This window comes from Lissotriton vulgaris, chromosome 10, assembly GCF_964263255.1.
Source record: "Lissotriton vulgaris chromosome 10, aLisVul1.2, whole genome shotgun sequence".
In the NCBI taxonomy this organism is placed as follows: domain Eukaryota; kingdom Metazoa; phylum Chordata; class Amphibia; order Caudata; family Salamandridae; genus Lissotriton; species Lissotriton vulgaris.
Window position 1 is genome coordinate 623831267 of NC_141698.1, and position 27980 is coordinate 623859246.

The 27980-nt window shown below is 46.0% G+C and overlaps 1 protein-coding gene across 1 annotated transcript in view; it reads right to left on the reverse strand.

Annotated features, from left to right (window-relative positions):
- XYLB (xylulokinase) overlaps window positions 1-27980 on the reverse strand; it is an 894017-nt gene that overhangs the window by 138321 nt on the left and 727716 nt on the right. Inside the window, exon 18 of the mRNA XM_086941458.1 lies at window positions 680-774. Within this exon, the coding sequence (XP_086797584.1) occupies window positions 680-774 (95 nt within the window). The remainder of the gene's footprint in view (window positions 1-679; window positions 775-27980) is intronic.

The following is a 27980-nucleotide window of genomic DNA, read 5'->3' on the forward strand; positions in this document are numbered from 1 at the left end:
TAAGTGCATCTCCCAGTGTGGCGGTTATACTTTCATTACTGTTGAATGGCGAGCAGCGTGCTGTTATGATGAAGTGGCCTACTTGGCACCCACTTTTGCAATGCAACCTCAAATCCTCTGCCAAGGAAAGGACAAATATCCTGCATTTCAGAAAACGTTAACATTTCCTTTCTAGAACCGTCGTTAGGAAAACTAAGTGACAGACACTCAGCCATACATAGTGGAGTGACCGTCACTGTGACTTGGTAGTACAGTGAGTGGTGGATCAGGTCGATCGTTTCAACTGGCATAACTGGATGAGTCTCCACCAATAAAAACCTAGCAATCCCACCACTTCTAAATAGGTAGGGGGAGAGGTTTGGCAAGGCAGGATCAGTTCTGATTTTCGGTAGTACTCCTGCTCCACCAAATTCGAAATGACCATCATTAGGCACTTTTTTGTTTTTTGCCATTTTACAGGAAAGCCTTTCAATGTATTATCACTTCTGAAGGGCTCCAGGACAAAGGAGAATACACTCTTTTTGTAGGCCTACTTTTTTCTCTCAAGAGTGCACTAGTCTTACATTAATTTGCAGTCAACTGCCTTGATGTGCGCCTCTGCAGAATATCTTTTTAAATGTTATGCACATATTTCTTTAATACATGGAAAGTCGATTCACCACCTACTCTAAGTACTCACCCGATCTGCTTCAGGATTTGGTGAGGCTGCTAGTTTAGGCTCAGGTGCTAATTTCACAACATCAGAAAATGACAGGCCAGTTTCTGCAACAAGACCTGAAATAACAATTACAATTTGATCAATGATTGGAAAACCCAATAAAGAAAGTGACATGAAAACATATTACACTTGTGCTTTTCTGGTCTAGACATCATTCAGAGGGAAAGCGTGAGTGGTCAGTTCCACCACATTAGCAATTTCATAGTATATATGCTACAATAAATCAGTCTTAAATCGTGCTGGCACTCTGGAGCGGATACTTGTCAATCACCCCGCTTGTGCTCTCAAGAGAAGGCTGTTCCTGGAAAAAAACATTAACGATTTTGAATCCTCATGAAAATGTCACACAGTAAACAATGTTTACACATGGACATGGAGCTCCATTCTTCCCATCTACTGTGTCTGAAGTTGAGGAAGCAACTACATACCTGTTAAGTTGCAAACCTGCCTTTTCTGCCTCCCCTTCATTACAGTCGCCAAATTCATGTGACTTGCCACGTCACTGCAGTTTCCCTGGGATCCCATCTGTGTGCTCACAGGAGACAGGAAGCCTATCTTTGGTATACAGCAAATGTTAACATTTGTTGTTGCTACATTTTGAATTTCCCTTCTTAACAAATCATTAAATGTCCCTTTTGAGTCTCAACAATCTGACCCACCGCTTAAAATACATATATTAGAATCATTTCTATTTAAAGTACCAAGACTTGGGTTCTGGACGACTCCAGTCTCAGATAAGTTCATCCAAGCGTCTGTCAACTCAGTTTAAATAAAGAGGTACTGAAAAAATAATCTGTAACTATGATCAACAACCTTCGATTTTAACACATGGTTACCATTCCATTCCGAAAAGATGTTCATGGTTCTAGTGCCCTCAGGTATATTTCAAGCTGCCCTTGGGCTACTTTCAGTCACAGCACCAATAGACAAGTGACATTTTAAAGTGCACTAACATGTATTTATCATTATTGTGTGCCTGTCAGTCATGTCTAGTGCTCCCTTCCGCTCTTACCTATGTTGGTTTTGACTTAGCATGCACAGTGCCTAGTCTGGGCAGGTTTTCTGCCTGGGCTCAGCTCTAGAACTCATTTTACAGCGCTGGGGCTTAATTGAGGCGAGTGTCATTCACATCTTTTCATTTTTGGAATGACGATTCTACCAGCGTGCCAATGGTGCTGGTGCCTTGGAAGGCTTCTCTTGGGCCCCACCACGCCCTCAAATATAGGGAGTCAATTGGTTGACTACCATTGGTTGATTTTTACTCAGGAAGGCCCAGACAAATGTTCCCTTTCCTGCACAGCGACCATAGTGGGATAGCGCTGGTGGGGCCTGATTTACTTTTAGATTTGCAACTAAGTCCAAGCCAATATGAATTTCCTGGATGACACATGGTCTTCAGGTAACGAATCAGTCATGTTTTTATTGAAATGCCGCTCTTGCAGTTTATGTTCTGTTAGTAATGCTGGACTACAAATAGCAACAGGCAAAGTAAAATCAGTACTGGACAAGCTTCTCACAACAGACGTGGAACAAATCAGGATCAAATATTTTCTGCATAAATTGGGAATGCTGATCGTTTAAAGTAAATGGCAAAATGCAATGTAAGGACAGAGATGTACAAACCTAGTGGGGGACCAATGCAGCACTGCACATTGCACTAGGCCTGGAGTAGGAACCAGGGGCCTAATTACGTGCTCAGAGGTCCATCAGACCGCCGAACCCGTGTTGGCAGTCCGTGGACTGCAGATTGGCGGTCGACTCGCCGTATTCTGAATACAGCAGTGGGAACACCAAAGGACCGCCCAACAGACCACGAGATTACTCATAATCTGGCGAGCGGCTGGAGCGTAGAGTTTGGCAGGCCTGGAATGGGGCGCAGGTGTGGTGGCCAGCTCTGGAACCGCCAAACTCATAATCCGGCCCTTGGTCAGGTAAAGCTAAGGAATAAAAGAGTTAGTACTTGAGGTAGCAATCTGTAGTGTTATTTGTAACACATATTACAAAAAAACTCCTAAGAAAATCTATGGGCTACAGCACTTTCTTATCTGCTTATTTTATTAAGCACTGGTGGGAATTGGTAAGATGTTTGGTCCAACAACAGGTACCAGTATGAAGAAGAAGCAAGTGGGTTTATTATTTTTTCCTGAAAGAACAAGAGATTGCTCACACAGGTGTTCTGAGGGATACATTCCACAAAGACCAGGTGAGAATGGAGAAAGTTCATCCACCTCAGTTTTGCTTCTGGAATAGCAGAACTTCGTTTACCTGAAAAGGTGTGACAATTTAAAAAAAAGCTGACCACCTACAGGTAATTCTGTTAGTACTTTGGTCTTTGTACGGTAGCTTGTGGCCTTGCTAAGAATAGAAGTCATTGTGGGGGTTTGTAGCCACAGTGCACGAAATACACTAAGCTACATAGCTTAGATTGCTGTTTTATGACTTGAGGTAGAAGAGGACTGCACACTGTTGCTCTGCCAGGTGAGGCAAGAGCCTAAGATTAATTCAAGCAATCCACCATCACTTTTTTCGTATTTCCTGAGGTTATGAAAGATATGTTGGCCTCCTGAAAGGTTGCCTCTCTGCAAGTCTTTGAAGCGGTACATGCCTAGAGCTGAACACTGGTTCTCATTAACCAAAGCTTAAAGTTTCAGATAAGGCTGAGCTATTTAGGTTATTGGAAGCAGCATGCCATGGAGAGTCCAGCTGACTCTCCTTATCTGTTAGACCAGGGAGCTAAAGGGAACAGACAGAAGGAGAAAGGTTTGAAATGTAAACAGTGCTTAAACTGCCAGCCATAACTGAATACTTTTTTGATCCCTGTTGTTTGCTCTTTTCCCTTTACGCAGGCCTTATAAATGTGTTTTAACAGTTTACTGATTGGTGGTACAGATTATGTTCTCTTGAATTATGTGGGGGATTAATGAAGGAAGTTGAGTGGTTCCCCGGCTAACGTTTTCTGTATGTTTACATTTCATGGAAGATATATCATTGATGACCACATGAAGTGTACCTTGAAAAAAGGGTATGGTCCACAGTACATATTCTGCCTAGATACTTTCAATTGTAAAATTATTATTTTAAGATTTGTAACACAAGTGTAGGTTTGAATGCTCCATATGCTGCAAATGGAAGCCATGTGCAAATAACTAAGGGCTAGGGGACTGATGTACAAAGCAATTTTACAGTCACACACCCTATGATTCTCAAAATCACAGGGTTTCCAAACACAAAATTGCTAGGATAGGCCCTGAATAGCCCTGAATAGCCCAGGGGGCAGGGTGTAGTGTATTTAAAAAGTTGGGCATGTACTTAAGAATAAGATGTCTTGGTAGTGAAATTCGTTTTTCGATACTGCAATGCCTACTTCTCGCGTAACAAAGGTTTTGGCAGGATGGGCCACCGTGACTTAACGAAGGGGTGGAGTTGTCATACACAACACTTGCATATCACAAAATCCCTGCCTGAACACACTCACAAAGGGGTTGTCACTATTTTTTTGCGTTCCTAGATAGGCAGGGGCCAGGGCGGGAGGAAGGGGATTCCTGACACCTCGGGGATGCGTGCCTCCAGAACATTCTACTACTTCAAAGAATAATGGACCCTCAGACCCAACTCTTCCGTACACATCTGGACCTGTAAAAGACTCAGAAGAAGGACTGCTGTGCTGCTTTGCTGCAAGGAGAACTGTAACTCTGCTGCCCTGCTGCTCTCCTGCCTGATTGAGAAGGACTGGACCTGCATTTTGAATCCAGGACCACCAGAGTGACTCCAAGGGCTAGTTAGCAGGCCTCATGATCAGAGCCGTGGGGACAGAAAAGGCTCAACAACTTTTAACCCAGCACCTGGACTTTGCCAGCTGTGAATTCTGTCCTGCCAAGTGCTGCCACCCAATTCTTAGACCCTTGGAAGTGGCCTGAAGATGCTCTGCCAGACCACATCTGGTCCCACCAGAATCAATGCTGCGCAATGCATTGCCTCCCAAAACTCCACATTGGAACTGCAGCATGACACATCTCCACACAAAACTCCGTATTTGAACTGCTGTGCGATGCATCCATGATGCAGGATTTCGTATCGCAGCCCACAGCCACCTTGGAACCGCTGCCGTGCGACGCATCCTGAGCGCAGTTCTTTGCATCGCAAGCCCCTCCTTGACAGCATCCTCGACGACAATGAAGGACTCCACATTGCAAGCTATACAACATCTTCAGAACCATCAGTGGGCAGCCCCTCTTTAACAACCGACGTCGTATCGCAAGCCTCTCGTGGATGGACTCCTCTAAGACGATGCAGGACATTGCATGATATCCTTGCAGCTCATCGGAATCGTAGCTGCATGACGCATCCTCAGTGTGGGTTCTTGCAACTCTCTGAAACCAGGATTTAAGGTATATTGTTCAGCGAGCCCAACTGAGCCCCTGTAGCCAGTCCGTCCGTACTCCATTGCAGTTGGCCTGAGCTTGTGACTTTGTCTTGGTCTAGCGTGGCAAAATAACCACAGTTGGCACTTTGTGCTTTTTGGAGCTATTTTCAATTAAATCTTTAAAATTGCACATTTCCAGTTCTATTGATTAGATTTTTGCCATTTAGGTCTTAAAGTATAATGATTTATTAGTACAATTAAAAAACAGTTTTCAGAAGGAAGTAACGGAAGGGACCTAAAAAATCCAAAGTCATCTTATCCCAAGGTCCTTTGGGTAACAGAACGAGAAACAGAAGTTTTCCATTCGTTTTCTGATGCTTGTCAGAAATGATACATTGAGGATGAACATCAATATTGCTTCCAACCAGATTGCCCATCTTTAGCGAGCAATAAAATAGCTGCAACTTTTTACAAGTAGCAGGAATACCTAGATAATTCTTGTGAGTTATCTTGAAAATGCGTTCACAGAGACTAACTGGAGGTACATATAAATCACTCCTCGAACAGACATAATTGTCACATTTGAGTACAGATGAAACTTGTCCAGAACTTTGAAGTTCTCTTGTGAGGTTTTAAAGCTTTGGATAACCTTCCCATATAGGAAAACAAATCCCCCAAAAGAACTCGTTAAAATCATTCAGCAGTTATCCACTCCTTCCGCCCTGCTGGAAAACGAAGGCTCACAAGAGCTATGTAATAAGCTAGCAGAGTTCTTCCAACTGAAAATCTTTAATATTTATAGAGTTCGAAGTCCCTAAAACAGAAGGTGATGCTGTGCCGTCTTTAAGTAGAGAGAGGAAGCCAGGCCCCTCCGAATTCATAGAAGTTAAGGAAAAAACTGTAAAGATGTTCACGGGTTTCCTCTTGTTACTCTGGAGCTTGTTGAACTACACCTCCTTTTAACACCAAATCGCGTTCACCCCAAGAATCATGTGCACCAAAAATTCTGCAAATGGTTGCTGGTATGGTAGCAGAACCGTTATCATCTATGATACACAAAGCCAACATTTCAGGGTGCTATCCTCGGCGGCGGAAGGAGGCAATAGTGAAGCCACTTCTAAAGAAGCCCAATCTTGACGCAATGGCCTTAAGAACTATCGTCCTATTTCTCTGCTCCCGATCCTGAAGAAACATTTCAATAGCCACTTGATGGCTTATGTGGAGGAACAGAGTCTGTTGGACGCATCACAGTTCAATTACAGAACAGAAACAGCACTGGTTTTCGCTACAGACAGTATCAGATGCTTGGTTGACGAAGTGCACACCGTGGCTCTGATCCTGTTGGATCTGTCCGCGGCCTTCGAAACCATCTCCCCATCCCTGCTGACCGAACGCCTACAAGAATTGGGAATCAAAGATATGGCACTGAAACTGCTGACCTCATTCCTTGAGGACATATCTCAAAGGGTGTTGGTGAATCAGATCCAAATGGACCCTTTCTTCCTGCCATGTAGGGTGCCGCAGGGCTCTTTTTTGAGCTCCACGTTATTCAAACTTTCCGTCTCCCCACTGGCTAGGCTCATAAGCTCCTTTAGGTTACAAGCGGTGTCGTATGCAGATGACACTGAAAAAATCGTGTCAATCTCTAAAGACACAGATGCTGCATCGCCATCTTAAACAACTGTATGACAGCAGTGGCTGGGTGGATGGATAAAAATGATCTGAAGCCGAATGATGAGAAGATAGAGGTGCTGCTCTTTGGAACACAAGGCTCTATCTGCAACAGGAATTGGTGGCCCGATACGCTGGGTACCTTACCAGCTCTAACAGACTCAGCCAAGAATCTAGGGGTGAATCTAGTTAGTGATCTCTCACTGGACCTACAGGTCAATTGCACCACGTCAACCTGTTTCTTGATCATCAGACTGCGAAGTAAATCTTTCTGTTCTCTTCTAGAATTGACTATTGTAATGTGCTTTGTCTAGAAAATAACAATAACCCTCAAGCCAAACTGCAATTAGTGCAGAATGCGCTTGCCAGGCTCACCTTGGATATACCGAAACGACAGTCAGTGTCCAAGGGACTACATGAGCTGCATTGGTTTCCAATAAAAAAGGGCATTATTTTCAGGGCACTATGCATCGAGCATGAGGTTCACTACCATGTCAATCTGAATGGTATAAAAGCCATGTTTCATTTGTATATTACTGGGAAAAATCTCCTCTCAACTAATCACAACTTGGTAACTTTGACCAGAATTCGGAAGAATAGATGGGGAGGCAGAGCTTTCTCGGAAGCAGCAGCAAGGCTCTGAAACTCGCTTCCTCGTCATCTCACATGTATTAAAATGCTTTCTCCCATTAGGAAAGCCTTAAAGAACTGGCTCTTCATCCTAAAGGGAGAGTTTGTTTGTTTTGCAATTGTGGTTGTTAGAAATGGGGGACTCTAGTTGGTAAGGGTTTGCACCCTTTGTCTAAGTAGGGACCCTTCCTTTTAGTCAGGATAAGGGAGTTACACTCCTAAAATAACCCCTGTTCATCCCCTTGGTAGCTTGGCACGAATAGTCAGGCTTATCTTAGAGGCAGTGTGTAAAGCATTTGCACATAACCAACAATAAAACAGGGAAAGCACTACAAACGGACACCATACCAGTTTTAGAAAAATATCCAATATTTTATATACTTAAAATAAGCCCAAAACGATAAACAAAATCCCCAGTACAGTTCTCAGCATTCTTCAGTAATCAAAATAGACTTGAAATACAGTTCCTTTAAATCGATTGCTCCGTCTGGGGCTATCAAGGCATCGTGAACAACAAATCCAAACAGTTCTGGCTGACCGTGGCATCGCAGGCCAGCTACGGTGTCTGGAAGACCCGCAAAACAGTACCTTTAGAAATGCAGGGGATCAGTGACCTCTGGATGGGATGTACGACGTTACCATGCATGGTTTTACCATGCGTACCTTTACAATGCGTTTTTTACAACGCAAGGCGTTACCACGACTTGCGTTGGAGGGGTGCGGACTTAGGAATTTTTTAATTTACTATTCCAACACCAGCCTACATACAGTAGGGAAGGTGTTGGATAGTAAATTAAATTATTCCTTGTCCTGTAGCGCCCTCCAGCGCAAGTCGTGGTTACGACTTGCGTTGTAAAAACGCTTTGTAAAGGTACTGCGGAGTAAAATCCGCGTGGTAAAGGATGTTCCCCCTCTAGATGAGTCCCGAAGGGCCGGTGTGCACACGCATCGGTTCTGGAGGTCATGCAGGAGTTGCCGGGCCCTTGAAGACACACACGTTGCAGTTCGACCTCCTCACGGCTGAAGTTGAGTGCACCGACAGGCATCAAGGCTGCTGTGCGAAGTGCAATGGTGTGGTGTACGGTGCCCTCAGGTCGCAGTGCAGGCAGCAGCTCGGTGACGGCCGTCCAGTACCGTTGGTGAGACCAGGGCTGCGGTGCAAAGTGGTGCAGTGCAGGCAGGACACGGTGCAAGCAGCAGCGTTATCATTGCTGAAGTGCTTTAGTCGGCTGCCAAACTGGAGTTGATGGTACCGGCGTCGGTAGGCCACGGCTGCGGTGCGTCGTGTAACTTACAAGCGGTGCCCTTGAACCACGGTGCAAGCAGCGGCATTAATGTCGGCCTGGACCATCGGGAGTACCAGGGCGATGGCGTGAAGCTAGGCGGTGTGGAGTACGGTGCCAACAGGTTGCAGTGCGAGCAGGAGCTCAGTGTCGGCGTTAGGTGGCGTCATCGGTGAGACCAGGATTGCGGTGTGGCATTTCAGGCCTGTCCTATGCGGTGTCCTCAGGAAACATAGCCGGCAGCGAAGATGGTGTTGTGTTGCTTTTCTTCTGTTGCAGCAAAAAACACACAGTCCCTAGTGCTGATGGCAGAAGAATTTGAAGTCTTTGCTGTGCCTGAGACTACTTGGACAGGGGCAAGCTCTTTCTCAAGCCCTTGGAGAAACACAGAAAAAGGTAGTTGTAGAAAGCTCAGTCCAGTCCTTTCACTGCCCAAGACAGAAGCAGCCACTGCAGGCAAACACAGCAAAGCACACATCAAAGTGGTAGTCTCTCCTCACAGCTTCTCCAGCTTTTCTTCTTGGCAGTCTTCTTGGTTCCAAAAGAGTTCTAAAGTTTTGGGGTCTGGGCCCCAGTATTTATACTACAAAATATCTTTGTTCTTTGGTGGCATGGAGGCCCTGTACCCAGCCAAAACCAATTCTGTCCTCTCAGTGTATATTTCCAGCAGGAGACGGAGACAGCATTGTCTCTGGCAGACCAGGCCCATTCAGGTGTGAAAGGAATCTCCTCCTCCTACTCTAAAAGCAGACCAGGCTTATTCAGGTGCTAGTAAAAACTCCTCTCACAACTCTGAATGCAGCCCAGGTCTATTCAGCTCAGCCCTGACTCATTCAGACTGTCTAGAGACACTGCACATCCAGCCCCATCCCCTGTCACTCCATAGCCAGACAATTAATACACATCCTAGCAGAGGCACACTGGATGGCTAATCAAAAAAATACCTACACTCTGAAAGGGGTATATTCAAACACAGAATGTAAAAATCACTCTCACTAAAAAATGCATTTTTACATTCTGAATTCATATTCATGCATACTAAACTTTATCTTCCTACCTTGTTCCCAGGGGTGGTTATGTCTAAAGGATGGTATAAGCAAACTCTCCATTCTATCCTATAGGAGCAGGTAGCCTTGCAATAGTGAAAAAATGAAATTGGCAGTATTTCACTATCAGGACACTGCACCCTGCCATCAGGGGTACCGTAGGCCTACCTTAGGGGTGGCTCAAATGTAAGAAAAGGGAAGGCTAGGGTCTGGCAAGAGGGTGCACTTACCAAGTCGGCGTAGCAGTACTAGACTGCACACAGACACTGCCGTGGCAGGTCTGAATTACCTTTTCAGTGCTACTTCTGTGGGTGGCCCTATCATTGCTGGAGGCCCACTAGTAGCAGGGACTTACCAGTAAATCAAATATGCCAATCATGGAAACACAAATCCATAACACAATTTCACAGAGAGCATATGCACTTTAGCACAGAATAGCAGGGTTATAGTGCCCAGAGTCCTAAAACCAACAACAACAGGTCAGGAAAATATAGGAGGAAGACGCAAAAAGTTTGGACATAACCCTACAAAAAGGGCAATTTCCAACAGTGGCGAACCAGTATCTTGGTTGGGCAGTATACGGAGACTACAGCACCTTGACGCCATTGGGCATTCATTGCGTTTTAACAATTCTGCTCATATCATATATATTTGAAAACATTCTGCAAAATAGGACCCTGAAGGGAGTCAGCACCAACTGAGTCTCAGCGATAGAACCATTTGATCCACAGACCGCATCAACCACAGCCACAATGCACTCAAGCTCATCTTCATCATCATCCAAGCCTTGCTCAGAAACAGGCAATGTCAAACCTTATAGCAGAGAAGAACTTTGTACCCTCAAACCTCATCTACTCTGCATACAAGCAACACATCTTACAATCAGGGAGCATCATAAGCTGAATGGTTTGGGCTACCATTTTCTGGCCGCATCAGGGATTGATTCTCCTAAGAGGAGGGTGGCATTGCTCTCCAAGGGTCAGGAGTGGGCCACCCATCGGGTTAAGCTTGAGAAAGCTGGGGGGCGCATAGGGACCAATAATATGAAGCTAACATTATGCAATGTTATACCCCGAACTCTCATGCTCCTACAATGTTTAGTCTTCTCCTCTGAGAGTTCAGTGTTTGGTCAGGCCATTTCATTATGTGCGGTGACTTTAACATAGCCTCGTACCCTGGGATGGATTCAACTACATTCACAGACACCAATTTGTGGCGTATGAAAAAGTAAAGGGCAGCCATTCAACATATTCTCACTGGACATGCTCTCCGAGATGTTTTGCGGGCTTGTCAGGGGAGGGAACTCTATCCCACATGGCTATAAGACAAAATCCTAGAATTATTTCAGATCAGAATTTCCTATCATTAGTCATTAAGTCAACTCAAATGACTCACACACAATCTGTTTTTTTTTCCTGCGTTGCACTTTGGTTGATTGCTGGTCATCCATTGAAATATTGTCACTAGGCAAGATTTAATAGATTCACCTGTGTTCTGTTTTCCCTTCTCACAGGAGAGAAGCAGCAGTGTGTTGTCAGTTTACAAAATCAATTTTGCCCCCTAGGCTTCAGCCAGGTGTTCTAGTGGTGTGAGATAAACCTAGAACAGTGTGGGGCTCAAGGCAGAGTCCTGAAGCACCCCCTCTTTAAGTTCCAGGGGCTTTGAAGAAAAAGGAGGTACCCGTGCCTCCTGGCCTCTGCTGCTTAAAAAGGATGCAAGCCAGTTTGAGGCCTAGCTTACCACTCTGATAGACTGGAGAAGCTCCATAAGCCTGGAGTGGGGAATCATGTTGAAAGCCACTGACAGATCTAGCAAGATCAACACTGCCTTCCCACTAGCATTCAGGGTGCCTCTGATGTATTTGGTGACCTCCGTTAATGCGGTTTCTGTACTAAAAACTGGCTAGGATGAAGCAGGCTATTGTCTTTCACATACTGGGAACGCTGCTGATTTATGAACTTTTCAAGCACTTTTGACAGAGCTGGCAGAATAGATATTGGTCTGTCATTAGACTGCTCTCTGGGGTCAGCTGTGGGAGGAACAGCTGATGGAGCATTTTTGATTGCTTCCAGGAGGTGGTACTGTTGTGGTGGACAGAGGAGCACTTCACAAGTAACAAGTAAAAATGGGCCAAAGACATAATCTGAAAGTACTTAGAAGTGGCCTTATGGTCACAAGTCAGATCTATTAAAAAACGAATGATAAATTGAGGCATTTTGGTCTCCTATGCAGAGGCTGAGAAGAGAGTTGTGGTAAAAAAAATCATGATCCACAAAACTGAATCTGCCGAACAATACACATTTATCTTCAAACACTACTTCAGAAACCTTGTTAAGAAAAGCATTTGCCATTTTTATTCAAAACAATGGGGTCACATTCGTATGAATGAACTCTAGATGCCCGAACACGGCTCTGGATGAATGGATGGATGCATAAAGAAAAACTAGCCATGACATTAAGACATTAAAGGACATAATACACTGTTTGGAGTATGTCTGGAAAATTCATCACAAAAGTTCCGCATGAATTTTGACATAGCGCATCATAAGTTTAATTTCACGTTTCAGGAATGAGTATGTGATTTCTTGGTCCTGAAAAAGCCCATAACTGGGTGAAACGCATTGTCTGCATGGGACTGCTTTTTCAATCAGAAGACTTTGAATAAATAATCATAGAAATCAACAAAAAGACCTCTCTACTCATCTGTTCTTGTTGTTTATCTAGCACATGTTCTTGTCCAATGTTGCCTTTGCACTGTGTCTAAATCTGTAATTGTTGTTCTTTACAGAGGGGCTGTCATGGACACACAGGTGAGGGAGAACAATGGGGAAAACTGTCATAGTTAATGGTAACAGTCACCTTGCTGTTCCGGGGTCAGTTTGATCGAGAAGTTGACACCCTCTACTGACTCATTGTGTTCCAGTGCATAGGAGAGGTTCCCTCTACTCTTTCACTTCCTCGTCTATCACAAGGAGCATGCTCACTTCAGACCTCTCAAATTGAGGCTTCAATCGGTTGACATGGTGCATCCTTAGGGGATTCCCAGGGATCTGGAAGTCCACCAGGTAGGTGGCCTCACCCTTCTGCTCCTTGATCTTGTATCGACCAGTCCAGCAATCCTAGAGTCCTGGGCTCTACCGGTTCCATGACCCATACCTTCTGGCCAGGTTGAAACTCCATATAGTGTGGCCTTCTCGTCATACAAGAGTTTCCAAACTTCTTTGTTGGCCTCGAGGTAACATCTAGTTGTGAAGTGTCAGCATGTAGCTGACCACTTCCTAGGGGGTGGAATCTTGGAGCCTTCTCCAACCACTCTTTGATAAGACTAAGATGTACCCTAAAAGGGTGTTCATAGAGGAGTTCAAATGCACTAAACCCTACTCCTTCTGTGGCACCTCCCTGTAGGCAAAGAGAATGTAAGACAAGAGAACGTCCCACTTACCTCCTATAGACTCAGGCAGCACCTTATTCATGCCCTTCAAGGTCTTGTTGAATCTTCCAACTAAACCATTGGTTTGGTGCTGATAGGGTGTGGCAAACTAGTAATTCACGCCACACTCATCCCACATGGACTTCATGTATGCTGACATGAAGTTAGAGTCTCTGTCAGACACTACCTCCTTGGGGAGCCCAACACGTGTAGAAATCCCCATCAGAGCTCACGCCACCACAGGTGCGGTCTCTTAACTCAGAGATATTGCCTCTGGTTAGCGGGTGGCATGGCCCACCAAGACCAGGACAAACCTGTTGCCTAAGCCTGCCTTGGGATCCAAAGGTCCAATGAAGTTGATGCCCGACCTTTCAAAGGGGGTGCCAATAATGGGGTCTGGGAGCTTTGTGCTTTTTCCCGGATTTCCCACTGGCCTGGCTGGTCGGAGAGAACCTGTAGAATGCATCTGAGGCTGTCTTTATTCAGAGCAAATAGAAGTGGGAGGCAAGCCTGGCAATGGTCTGGTCTTTCCCCAAATATCCTGCCAGGGGTATGTCATGAGCCAGGCCCAGTAGGAAGGTCCTGTAGCATTGGGGGACCACCAGCACATGGGCTGTCACAGCACCCTGAACCTTAGGCTTACTGTAAAGGAGATGTTTCTCCCAGTAGATTCAGTGATCCCCAGAGGCTTCACCTACTGCATGGGTGGTGGCCTGGTGCCTCAGGCTCTCAAGAGTTGAACACTCTTTCTGTGCTTGGCAGAATTCCTCCCTGGTGAGCCCACCCTCAAACTACTAGCTGGTAAGCTCAGGAAGGTCATCTAGGGCAGCAATGTCTCCACCGGTTGGCTCGGGAGCCTCCTCCTCTGTGACCCTGTCAACCTCCACCCGAGGAACTTCAGGGACTGGTTTCTCACCCCCCTTGCCCCTCTCCTAGGCAGCTGTCTGGGCTATTGTTCCAGGCTCCAGGCATCCTTCACTCCCTTTCCAGGCAGCCATGGATTATGTGGTCATGCAGACCTATTCAGGTAATCCCATTATCTCCAAGTGAAACCTGAGCTCTACATTCCTCCAGGTAGTGTGCTCCAGGTCATTGCCTAACAGACAATAAACAGGCATGGCAGGGCTAACAGCAATTTTCAGAGAACCTGAGACACCACCCCTCACTCAAAGGGAACTAGAGCCACCAGTAGATGGCTCTCACGATTGTCGGCAACTACGACTTAGTGGAATGTGTTCAGTAGGACCTGCTCCGCAGACACCAGCTTAACAGTTGTCATGCTGGCTCCTTTTTCTCACAGAGCCTCCACCCATTGCCCATTAATAGTCACTCACTGCCAATACTTGGTAGTATTTGCAGGCATGTGTGCCTTTGGAACCATTTATTTATCCCGGGACACTAGGGTTATCTCTATCTGTTCCCCAAAACTATCTGGGACTACCTGCTCCCCAAGCGCTATACCTGCCAACCCATGTATCTGCCCACCAGTGGGGGCCTATTCCCTCTTGGGACATTTGAAGTAGCCCTTAGAGTGACCATAATTATAGCACTCTGTACATGGTGGCGGTGGCGTCCGGTGGGCAAGGTTAAGACGTGATGCTACCATTGATGGTCAGTCCAGGAGCATACGGTTGTAGTTGGAGTTCCCGCTGGCAGAGGTGATGTGCTTGACTGTGTGTCCTGCTATGTGGCATGTTGAGGTGACTTGCTGCTTGCGTCTGATGTAGGGGACCTTCTACAGGAGGGGGTGGTGATCTGGTCACTAGGGTTGTCCAGGTGGTACTTGAGTTCACCAAGTAGGATGTCGTAGGTGGATGGGAGACCCTAGGGTGCAATGAGGTCTACATTGGGATTGGAGAATGAGAGGCCATGGCCCGGGTGGCCTTCACATGATGGTGCCGCAGAGGATGTACTTGGGCTTCATCTGAATCTGGGAGTTGAGGTGGTCCATGCTCACCCATGGGTCATTAGAGTGTGTGGTCAGTGGGAGTGTGCTTCTGTATGGGATGGCAATGTCTCCTACTTGACGGTCAGGATGCTCCTTGCGGGTGATACTGCAGCATCAAGTGATGGCAATGTCCAGTCCGGAGCAGAGGATGGTCCTGGCTGGTGAGGTGGCGTCCAAGGTTGATGACGAGGAGGGTGCTGGTGTCGTAGTAGTGAATTGTCCAAGAGGAAGGCTCCATGGTGCTGAGCACAGTCCAGGGGCAGACGGACGCAAACGGCGTAGCCTATGGGTTGCCTTTGGCACGGGAGACGACCATTACAATGCAGGCAGTACATCGTTAACAACGCAACTCCGACAACGCGGTACCTTTACATCGCATTTGATTACAACGCATTGTGAGGTCAGTAATGGGCTAATTAAAAGTTTCTTGGGTGGGTATGGGTTTCAGATGTCTGATCAGGATATTGGGGTGTTTTGGGTAAAATATGAATATTGGGGGGTGTTTTGAGGTACAAATAGATTGTTGGGTGTTTTGGGGGCTCAAAAAGGAATTCCAGGGTTCACGGTCGGGTTTAGGGTGCAGAGGTTAGGTTTGGGTTGCACTCACAGTAGTGGGAATAGTTATATTTATGTCTCCGCTATGCAACACCACTCTACTGTTGCAATGTGCCTAGTATTAGTATGTATTGGAATGGAATGTGATATTATGCCAGGCATCGTAACTACCTATGTGCCTTTGCCACATGAGTAGCATGCCTGCCGTGCATGGACACACAGCGATCGACATTGAGAAGTGCTGGGGGCGCTAGACAGCTGTGAGGGCAGCCAGGTGGTAGGGCATCTGTTGACTCAGAGGTTAGTCTGGGTGATGGGGGACAGGTGCCGGTGAGTGTCCTCCAGTGAAGGGTCTCCCATCCATAAAGAGTGTGTGCCACTAGGCGGTCCTTCAGGGCTAACCATGGGGGGGAGAGATGGAAAGCTTTGATAAGGGAAAGCAGGGGAGTGGCATTAGAGAACGGCTTGATGTCAGGCAACCTTGAGCATGGAGGGGCATAGCGTGCACTTATGGGAGGGGCATAGAGTGCCCTTATGAGAGAGGCATAGATTGCCCTTATGAGAAAGCACCAGCCAGCATGTTAAGGGCAAGTCTGTCCCGAGGGGCAAAGAGGCATGCATTAAAGGTATTTGCACAGTGCAGCCTGGAAGGAAACCCTTGGGGACGGGAGAAGCAACACCAGGCATCCAGGGAAGGGAGTTCATAAGGGCCATCTGGGAGCCTAGGCATGGAGGCCCTTCAGGGGTGGGGGGCGATCGTGGGTAGAGAGGGGAACAGGTGCCTTGCAGTGTTGTCAGTGAGGGGGCATAGAGCACTCCAGAAATGAGGTCCGGAAGAGAGCACCGGGCAACCTGGGAGCGTACCTGGAAACCCTGGAGGTCAACCCATTTGAGCACCTGGGTGGTGAGCCCACGAGAGGCCTATGTGCATCCTATAAAGCCAGCCCTTCAAAGAGCACCCGGAAACCTGGGAAGACAGCCCATGATGAGGGCATCCTGGGAGGTCAGCCCATGATGCAGGCACTAGGCATCCAGGGAGGGCAGTCCTTCACAGAGCACCTGAAAACCTGCTGCCCATGAGGAGGGTGCTGGAAGCTCTTCACCGAGCACCTAGAACTCTGGTGCAGTGAGGAGAGCAGTCCTTCACAGAGCACCTGCAAACCTGGGAAGTCAGTCCATGAGGAGGGCACCCTGGGGGACCGCCTTCATGGGTGACACCTTGGTGCATGAGGGACATCACACAAGGGTAGAACTGAGCATCCTGAAGCCCATGAGCCTGGGTGGCTGGCCCAAGAGAGAAGCGCCTGAGGAGATGCAGACTTCAAGGTCGGCCCTGGTCTAGTAGGGAAAGGAACCCCCAAGAAGGGCACTACAGAGCCTCCAAGTGCAGTCCTCCAGGGGGCACAAATCAACCTGGGTAGGTATCCCATAAGGGGGCATTGTGCAGCCTGAGAGGGTGAACTGTGCTTGATGCCCCTCTGTGGGCCTGGGGGAAGGCGAGGTGGGAGGTGCATGTGAACCTAGGTGTGTAGTTCATGATGGGGCACATGGTAGTCTGGATAGGCAGCCGTGGTAGGGGCACCAGAGAGCCTGCACTGTAGTCTTTGAGGTGACACTGGCCAGCCTGGGAGGGTAGCCCGGGAGAAGGGCGCCAACAAGCCTGACCCAGGCACTCTGGAGTGCCGCCGAGACATACCCCTAAACGTGTTAAGTCCAAGCTTAGGCCATCGAGAGTTTGAATCATGCCCATACAAGGATTGGTGTCGTTACAACGCAGGCTATTACAACGCCTGCTGTTACAACGCGGTTTTTACATCGCATACCACTACAACGCATAGTGCTTTTAAGCGCTGGATAGTGATTTATTTAATTTACTATTCCAACTCCAGTCCCCGTGGATAGTAGGGAAGGTGTTGGATAGTAAATTAAATATATTCCCTATCCTACAGCGCCCCCCAGCGCAATGCGTTGTAATGGTTTGCGTTGTAATGGTTGCGTTGTAATGGTAGTGCGTTGTAATAAATGCGTTGTAAGTGATGTTTCCCCCATGCAAGGGCCGGCGCCCGCCCTCCCCTCTGTATTTTCACAGCCAGAGCCTCAAAATGTAAATAATGTTATCAGGACAGGCAGCCCTGAAAGGAAAAGACTGCCTTCGTTGCCACGGCTGCCCCGGGATGCAGGTTCTAAATTATGAAACCATTTTTTAACATGATCTGTTTGTGTTAGAACTGAAACGATCTGGCCCTGATAGGGCTTTCGGTGCTCCATGGCCATCAGTGGACTGGCCAGGGGCGCTCCCTCCCCCATCTGTTGGTGGGCCCCGTGGGTATACGCATAGGTCAGCCCTCTGAGGTGGGCGAGGTAAGAGGCGCCCGCTCCCGGAGGCCTGCCATTCCTATGGCTATCTCTGGCTGGCGTAGGGCATTAATAATGCATCCATCCCCTGCAGCTCATGTCGAGAGGCAGGTATGTGCCCAGGCGCAGTGTACAATGTCCACGCCAGAAACCGAGGAACGGCAACTACTATCGGAGAATCCACCCTCATTCCTTCCCCACACAGGAAGCGGCGAGCAGCTTCTCTACGTCTGTGCTTTTTGTGAGCCCTTGTGGTGCTATGCCAGCGTGCAAGCATGTATTGTGTGTATGCATATCTATCTGGCCTGGATTTTAGAATGAGGGAATGACTGCACGTACCTGTGCACGTGTTTGTATGTACATGCCTAATTTTTATATAATTGCCTGTGTGTGTTTACCATGCTTCGGTCAATGTTAGGGTTTGCGTGTTCCTGTGCTTTGTATTATACATGCTTATTGTCTTCTATGAGTGCATGTGTGTAGTTGTATTTAGGTGTGTGTATGGTATTGTACTTTGGTTCTGCGAGTATGCATACTTCTGTCTTGTATGTGTGTGTCAGTGTGTGTTTATGTGTGTGTGTGCTCTTTTGCAGCGTAGCTGTCATGTATTTGTATGTGTTTATGTGTGTGCTTTTCTGCTGTGCGTGTGCGAGAAGGTATGCTTCTGTCTTGTATGAGTGCATGTGTGTGTATGCAGTTATGTGCGTGTGCTCTTTTGCTGCATGTGTGCATACGGGTGTGTATTGTGGATGTTTGTGTATGCTTGAATTGGTGTGGCCCATGCACACTAGAGGCAACTATATGCATTCACGCGCCCACGCTATGCATCGGTCACTGCAGTGCCCATCCCCCAACAAGCAATACAATCACATGCTAATCATGAATTACTGAACGTGCTTCACTTCTTCCAAAACACAGGGGTGTCCCTCCTTCGACTAGCGCAGGTCCCTAATTCCCAGCGGTGTTCCCTGGCGTGCAAGCATTAGCGGCACCTTTCTGCCGCTAATGGGCCTATTGCTAGGTATCGCCCGCTAACGCCAGATTTCCTATGGCTATTGCGTTGATGTTGGAGACCGTTTTCCCCACCGTTCCCTGATACTATCGCCATGTAGCCACGGCTTGTTAATATGCCGCTAATATGGCGATAGCTTTCATGGTTGGGCGGTGATAACAAAACTGCCCCTAATTGGCATTTGTGATAGGTATCGCCGGTCCTTGTGAATATGCCCCTGGGAGCTTTTCACTACCAAGACATGTAAAACTTGAAAGTACATGTCCTGCCTTTTAAATACATTACGCCCTGCTCTGTGGGTTATACTGGTCATACCTTAGAAGTGACTTATATGTATTAAAAGGGAAGGTTTGGGAATGACAAGAGGGTTGTATTGCCAGGTCGACATGGCAGTATAAAACTGCACACACAAGCTCTGCTGTGGCATGCCTAAGAAATGGTTAAGATGCTAGTTATGTGGGCGACGCAACCCATCCTGCAGGCCCAATAGCAGCATTTAATTTCCAGGCCCTGGGCTCATGTACTAGGGACTTATAAGTACATTAAATATGCCAATTGGAGATGAACCACTATTACCATGTTTAGGGGAGAGAGCACAAGCACTTTAGCACCGGTTAGCAGTAGTAAATCACACAGAGTCCTAAAGCCAGCAAAAATGAGGTCAGAAAAATGGAGCAAGCAGGCAAACAGTTGGGGGAAGACCACTATAAGGCTCTAAGGCTCTCTGATTCAACAACTATGTTTCCTAATATTTACTACTAAGTTTAGGAAAGTTCACATTTGCTCAGCTAGTCAAAGTGAGCTTCCATCCTTCCTCAGAAGATATAAAAATTAGACCAGCTTCTCTTCCAACAAGGGCCCTCATAGTACATTGCCACCTGACCTAGCTCTTTCCCCACTACAGAATAAAATGGAACAAAGTAGCCTGTTGATATTACAGGGAACATTGCGAAAGGGGGGCTGTAGGTGCCATGTAACAATTTTAATTATATGGCCTCCCAACTGCAGCATTCAATGAATTGTCTAGATAGAAATGATAATTGGGAGAAGATGCTCCCGGCAGGAACCTTCATGGGAGGCTCACTATCAGAACTCCTGATGATGGGGCAAGAGTGTCCGACTGCCCTTACATAATTCATCACATGTCAGAGGTTTGGAAAAATAAGGTTAAAAAGGTGATAGGCCGAGCACCAAATGCCCCAGATATGTCACTATGGGTGATACAACCTTTTTCAAAAATTGCAGACTCTATGTCAGTCCACAAACGGAAAGAAGGGGGTTGCATGACAATGGGTGACCTCTTCGAAAATAAACAATTTATTATGCGTGAAAATGTGGAGTCCAACTTTGAATTAGGGAACAGGTAGTTTCTGCAATACAGAAACATTTCCCAGGTGGCCTGAGAATTATGGTCCTACTTTCCAGAGGAGCCTCCTATAACAAATGTGCGCAACGTAGTATCCTAAATGGGCCAAGGACATTGCTTCATTTCTCACTTATATTGAGCAATCCGAGATTATCTGACAGATCGGATACTCCCCATCCAAGCACATTGGGATGAAGCTGTGGGTGAACCCCTAACTGCGCAGGAATGTATCAAAATACATGAAGGGGTTAAAGGAGCGTGCTTGAATGACAGCTTAATTTGGTTCAGTACAACTTCGTACACCAAACTTACCTTACCCCCAAAACACTGGGTAGAATCTATCCGAATTCTTCGGGTTGCTGTCCCCATTGTAAAGCATCAGAAGCAGATTTCTTACATATGGTCTGTTCTTGTCCTGTCCTAGCTCCCTACTGGATTGATATTTTAGCCAAACTGAAAGAAACTATGGGGTGGGAGCTACCTAGAGAGATCCACACAGCGCTGTTAGGCCTAATATCTAATCCCAAGAATCAAAAACGAAGCTGGAACTTTGTAATGCTTGGACTCGTACTCGCAAAACTCCGAATTGCCATATCACGGATGAGTCCCACCCCACCGCGAACGACGATGGGGATGAGAGCTGTATGTGAATGGGCAACTGCAGAGGCAGTTCGAATGAACCAGGTTAGGCATGATGAAAAAGGGGAGGATGACTTACGAGCTTTGGCGACAATGTTAAGGGATATGGGGGCCACAAACACTCACGACACCCTCTGATCCGGACCCTGATAGCTAGGATGAACCCGTAGATAACAGGGTGGAGAAGGTCAGCAACAACACATATGATAGGCAACACGATGAAACCAGGAGAGAGGCAATCCTAGCATAATGACACGGAAGTGGGTGGGAAGGGGGAGTGGATGGGGGTTAAAAGATTCTGTTGGCAAAGGAAGCATTGCTTATGGGTCATACATGTATGTTTATGATCAACAAATGAAGTGGTAATTAACTGTTTGTTAAGGATTTGGATAGAGATTGGGAATGTCCTCTTCATATCATGATGTTTCAAATGTGTCTCTATGCATACCAAAGTCTTTTTTTCAAAAGAAGGAACCAATTTTTCATCTTTATATTTTGCACAGTCATGGATACTTTCCAGATGGGAAGTATTCTACTTACTTCAAACTACTTTCTGAACCTATAGCAAGTTAGCATATGCTTTCTGCATGTTTTTCCTAGGCTGAGCAAGTTCACACATGACTTCAAATAGACTGGATTATTTCCAATCCATATTTGCAGGTAATGTGCCGCTTAACTATTGTTCCTGATGCTTAGGCCATCCTTTTCCTTCGTAACACTCACTGCTGCAACCCTAAACACAGGACTACTAGGATTTTGACGTATGCTTTGCAGTTTGGTCTCACAAAGTCCCTGTTCAAGTCAATGTAGCATAGCTCCTCAGACCCGACTTCATGCCATACCACAGTCAAGTTGATAAGAGCCTCCAATGATATTGTTAAGCCTTTGTTACATCCATGAATTTTAAAATGCCCTTCAGAGGAGCTGCATGCAGCAGAGATGTAAGTGAAAGCAGTCCCAGTTTCCACCTAACCACACTGGCAGCCCTGACCCGAGGGGTACCAAACATGTTCCACACAAAATGTTTTCTGTGATTTGAAGAGATGAGAGATCCCCAATACCCATTACCCCTGAGCACCATCCAGCAGCAAACCCTCATATTAGCTTTATAAGCAGTTAGTTGGGTCATTATTTTATTCTAACAAAAAGGTCAGCTGAAGGCAGTACTTAGCTGGTGGTTCCGGTACTCGCCACCGGTCCTTAATTGTCACTTATGGCAGTGTGCTACATATTGGCACTGTTTGCCTTATTTAAATTTGAGCACAACAATAGTTGTTTTTAATACAATTTATATTGAAAAGTCTCAATGCTGGCATCCCCAGCTATTGCTATAGCTTTGGGGGTCTGGAACAGTCGGAATTGTCACACTTTTAGGAGGACGATGGTTAGTAGTCGTGTTGGTGTTGCCATTGGCAGTGATGTCAGGGTCAATGGGTGGTGCAGGCTGCAAGTGGTGCAGCCTGCAGTGCCCTCCTGTGGAAGCCATTGCACTTTTTTTTCTTACAAATTAAGCACTGGCAAGGTTATGGAATTGGTTCATCAGTCGAGATTTTCGAACTAACTCTTGAGAATCCTGTGCCTTGGACAGACGCTATTTTGGATTTGGGAACGTTTACCTCCAGATTTTCTACCATAACAGAGCATGGGAAAAAACTTTACGTTTTGAAAAAGGGTATTTGTTCCATCTCGGCTGTTAGAACAGCATTGTCTGCATTCACCAGGCAGCGGAGCAGAGCCAGCCATCAAGACATAGCCCACACACTTGTCAAATAGTCATCATTCTCACTGATAGGTAAAAAGAGCCAGGGGCACAAAACACCTCCTTGCTTGACCCCCAGTGTGTTCAGGAAAGACTTACATTACTGTCCAATCCGCACATGGTGAACCCTATTTTCATTATGCGAAGTGGCTGGGAAAAAACACACAGCTAGATTCATCAAAGTAAAATCAGCTCGCAAAGGGCCAGATTCTGCAAATCTGGCGCTTTGCGAGCGCAATTTTTGCATTTGGGATTCATCATCAACAACTATAGAAATTGCAAATTTGCGAGGAATTGCATTTAAGGAATCTCTATTTGAGATTCCTTAAATGCAATTCATGAAACATTTAAAAATTGCGAATTCGCAATTTTGGGCTGCTATTTACCGCGAAGTCAAACCTGGTAGTAAATAGCGGAAACTTAGAAAAATGCACTTAAGTGCATTTTTCTATGTTGTATGTTACACACACACATGTCCTTGGGACATGTGTGTGCGTAACACCAGCATCCAATATCATTTCAGGGGTGCAACAGGGTGTCCTTTGGACACCCCTGCACCCTTGAAATCGCAAACTCAACATGCGAATCGCTAATAGCGATTCGCACTTTGATATGTCTTCCCATTCATTCCATAGGAATGAATGGGGAGTTATTCCTTATTTGCGATTAGCAATTAGCTAATTGCAAATAAGGAAGCTGTAGAAATTGCAATAATTATTGCGATTTCTACATGAATCCCGTTTTGCGAGTCTGTAATAGCGATTCCTTAATAATCGCTAATACAGACTCGCAAAACATGCCGATGATGAATCTATATGACATTCTTTTATGACCATGTGCCGATGTACTATAAAGTCCAAAACCAACCACTCGTCAATAGAGGATTTTTCTTGCTGACATCCTGCCTTTGCTCTTGTGTTAATCCTGTTTGCATCGCGAAAATATCCCAAGTGCCTCAGTAATATGTTGTTTTAATTTAAGGTGATATTATAGGGCTAATCGTGTTATAATTTGCTGTCTCACTTATGCTTTTTTGCATATGTGAAACAATGCTCCTCATGAAATTCAGGTCTCAGGCATAAATGTCACCAGATATATCTGTCCCTTCCTCATGACATGCGACTCAAATGCAGCCACCACTTCCAGCTTAGATATAGGCACCTAAACAGCAGACACCTTACAGCTGAAAGACAAATCTGTGAATAGGGTGCAGTGGAAGAATTGTATTCTCCCACAAATTGCTTGATCCGGTAACCTTGATTTCACACAAGTGTCAACAGTAGAACTGGCCATGGTACCAATAGCCATTAAGTATCAAAATGACTGATTATCTTGGCACCAATTGCCTGTTCATGCCCCACCATAGCTTTTCATCTCATTCCCTCTCCTTGCATTTAATGAGCTCTTTGTACTCTTTTCAGCTTACACATGCTAGAGAGGTTACCTCTTCTCCCTGCCAGCAACACACAGTTTGTATTTGGCTTGGTATCAAACCAGGAACCCCTACTTAAGGCTAAAAACTGCCCCTGCCAATGGCTTCAAATATATTTTGCAGGTCCACTAACCCCACAATAGTAGCAGATCAACCATTTCAACAGATTTCATCCTGTCCCACTTGAGTTGGCATGTGTTGTTCATCTCCAAGGGACTCCCAGCCCTCGGTACACGAAGATCTAACTGAGAATCGGGTAGGAAATACAAAAGTACAGGATGGTTATTGCTTTCCGCGCCTGAAACAACACAGAGTGTCACCAGTGCATCCCAACCAGATATAAGTGTGTTCACATGTTCAACATGAGAGTGCCTCCACTTCTCAATGTATTGGCCCCAGCTGGGCCAAACACGGGTAGATGTCCATGAGCTCTTCTGAAAGCCTCTGGCATCTACAGCGGGCACTGTGGTAACAACTAGAGCTATATTCAGGGTCTCTTTAGCGTCTGTCACCACTGTATCTGGGTTTAGGAAATCGCCCATCCTTGTATTAAAGTCCCCCAATTATAACCAAGACCAAGACTGCTGCTTGTTCACTAGTTTTCTCACTTATTTAAAAGTAGTTTCCTAACTACTTTGGCTATCCTGCCACCTCTTCTGAGGGGAGGAGTTGCACACATATTGAACAAACCCAGAAACATACTATTGAGCTGTGGGACTTTCACCTAATATACCCAAGGTACAGTGAGTCAAACTACTCTATGTTCACATCCCAAGCTATATAAGCCCAGATATGAAGACCCCTGGCAAATCTACCCCTGGGGAGTTTAACATGTGAAGTCTTTGATTAATAATGGCTTAATGTTTATTGTGCTACTGTAACATCCTAGGAAAAATAATGATGACCAAAAGATCGAGAAGGAACGCAGATATTGGGAAGTATAGATTTAGTATACCTAACTCCAGTGACCGAATTACTGAGAGTGCCCCGGGGCGCAACATGCATTTTTGCCTGATTTGCGCACCATCAGGACACTTTGCTATTACAAAAGGGGCTGCAGACATTTGTGTGGCCCCTCCTGTAATATACATAAAGTACCAGTGCTATCTTCAGGGTGCGCTCCCTCCTTTGGCCCGCCATCCACAGTCCATACCGGCCGCGACTGTGAAACACGGAGCAGCTGCTTAAAAGCAGCTACGTTTTTCAAATAAATGTGCAGCCCTGGTAGCAGCATTGAACTCTTGCTGCCCTAGGGTGCACTCTCTCTGTTAGCGCAACTGTTTTTAGGTGCCCCAGGTGTAGACAGGGAGAGTACGCCCTAATACATAATATGGGCCCATATCTACTTCCCTTGTATATATACATCACCAAGGTAAATATATGGGAATTAAGTATAGTATAAACCTTTACTTACCTATATATTTACCTTGTCAATATTTTTGTCGCCAATATTAGCGTAGAATTGGTATTCTAGAAACATTTTGATCTACTGCCCACATTTCTAAGAGCAAAGCAACATCTTTCCACCCTGACAAATACAAACCATTCAGATTCCTCCCCCTTATCTAAACACAGGTTATGTTTTCAAGATAGCTGCTGGATCCCCACCACCTATGACGTTGGGCTTGTGAACATTCTGAAAATCTATATTAAAATGCGACTAACCCGGAAAATAATAATACAGCCCTTAGTCTCATCAAGTTGATCAGGAAGGTCACTATTTCACTGCTCAATGGATGAACAGCCCTACCAAGGCTCTTCTGACCTATCTTCCAAGATTTTGCACGAACATTGATGACCCGCCTCTGTTTCACCAGCGATAAAACGCTACCTGATGAACAACCTGAAAACACAGGGTGAAGTTGAAAAGCATTAACCAGAATCAACTCTATCCTTTTAGTAAAAACCTTGAATGCCTTACTTGGCTCAAAGATTCTGGATAATGACTTGAACAAAGAGATTTTCCACTTTAGCAGGATTGTTCACAAAAATCATGCAATTTTCCCATAGCAGTTGTTACTGGACCCACATCCAAAATATTATTTGCAAGTCGATCAACCAAGGTCCCAGTCCCTGGTTGTCATCTCTCATCTTTGTGCTTCAGCAGCTGGTGCAGAGCTCTAAATGGGTGAAGGTTCTTGAAAGCCTCTTTCCAAAGTGGTAGCAATTCTGCCAACCCCTCTTAGAACCTATCCCCTACTTTGCTGTGAGGATACTCCTTCCCATCATTTTTTTGCACTCTCAATTGGGACATGGGTGCACAAGAGGACTTGTCAAAGTTCACTTCTAAGGCAGGGGGACAACAGTATAGGATCCCTTTTGTAATAAAACTATACTTTGAAGAACTATTAAGACACTACTAAAGAAGACACCCAACCTTCTTCGCCTTCTTCCATCCCATCACAACTGAGTCTAAGTTAGCAAACTGATTGGCTAGAAGAAGCAATGACCTACTTGCACTCAATTAGATCACTCACTAAGTCAGAGGTGGCTTGCCAAACAGCATGGTGTTTCTACTCGTTCCTCATACTCACAGATCATCTGGGACTGCATTCGCCTTTGAGGGTTTGCAGAAGTGTGAAAAGTGATAACAGTCTTTTTTGTCATGGAGAAACTGCTGCATACTCTGCCAGGACCCGCTCGGCCTATTGGTAGTTATCTTCACTAGACACCACACTGGGCCGCTCACTCTTACTTCTACACACTACAGGTCAGTCTTAAACAGAACAGCCTTCTTTTTCCCCAAAGCCATGAAACTGTAACAGACAAGGCAGAGTAGCTGGGAAGAAGAGGCACATGCTCCATGAAAGTAGAATTTGGTGGTATTCAGCAACTGGATCTGGAGCTTGATAATAGGAGAACTAAATATCAGCTGCGATACTGATCACATAAAGTACTGAAAAGTCCAAGGAGAAATATGCAATTGTGTGCTATTGCACTTTCTAATCAGTTCAGGCTGGACGGCTCCCATGAGGCACAGGGTCAGACTGATTTGCATATGGCCATGTCTGAACTGGGGTGTCGGAGTGAGCTAAAGAATGGTGATGGATTAAACCCAGATCTGTTGACTGAGGGTGAGTGTTTGATTTGCTCAAACGCTCCGTCCCTGATCCCCTTTTGTATTTCTTTGTTCGCCCTAAGTTGGCAGGTATGCTCAGACGTGAGTCCCTTGCTCACTTTGCCACTGGATTCAAGCTAGCCTGGCTGATGACAGCAGAAATGCCAGAAACCGGTCCCAGGATGCTTGTTTCAGGTCCAGGGAAGACATGGCTTTGGCGGTTCGGGCTGGACTGTTTCCATGAGGCACTGGGTCAGACTGATTTGCATATGGCCATGTCTGAACTGGGGTGGCGGAGTGAGCTAAAGAATGGTGATGGATTAAACCCAGATCAGTTGACTGGGTGTGAGTGTTTGATTTTCTCAAACGCTCTGTCCATCATCCCCTTTTGTATCGCTATGTTCGCCCTAAGTTGGCAGGGTATGCTCAGACATGAGTTCCTTGCTCACTTTGCCACTGGATTCAAGCTAGCTTGGCTGATGACGGCTGAAATGCCAGAAACCGGTCCCAGGATTCTAGTTTCCAGTCCAGGGAAGACATGGCTTTGGCAGTTCGGGCTGGACTGATCCCATGAGGCACAGGGTCAGACTGATTTGCATATGGCCATGTCTGAACTGGGGTGGCGGAGTGAGCTAAAGAATGGTGATGGATTAAACCCAGATCAGTTGACTGGGGTTGAGAGTTTGATTTGCTCAAACGCTCAGTCCATCATCCC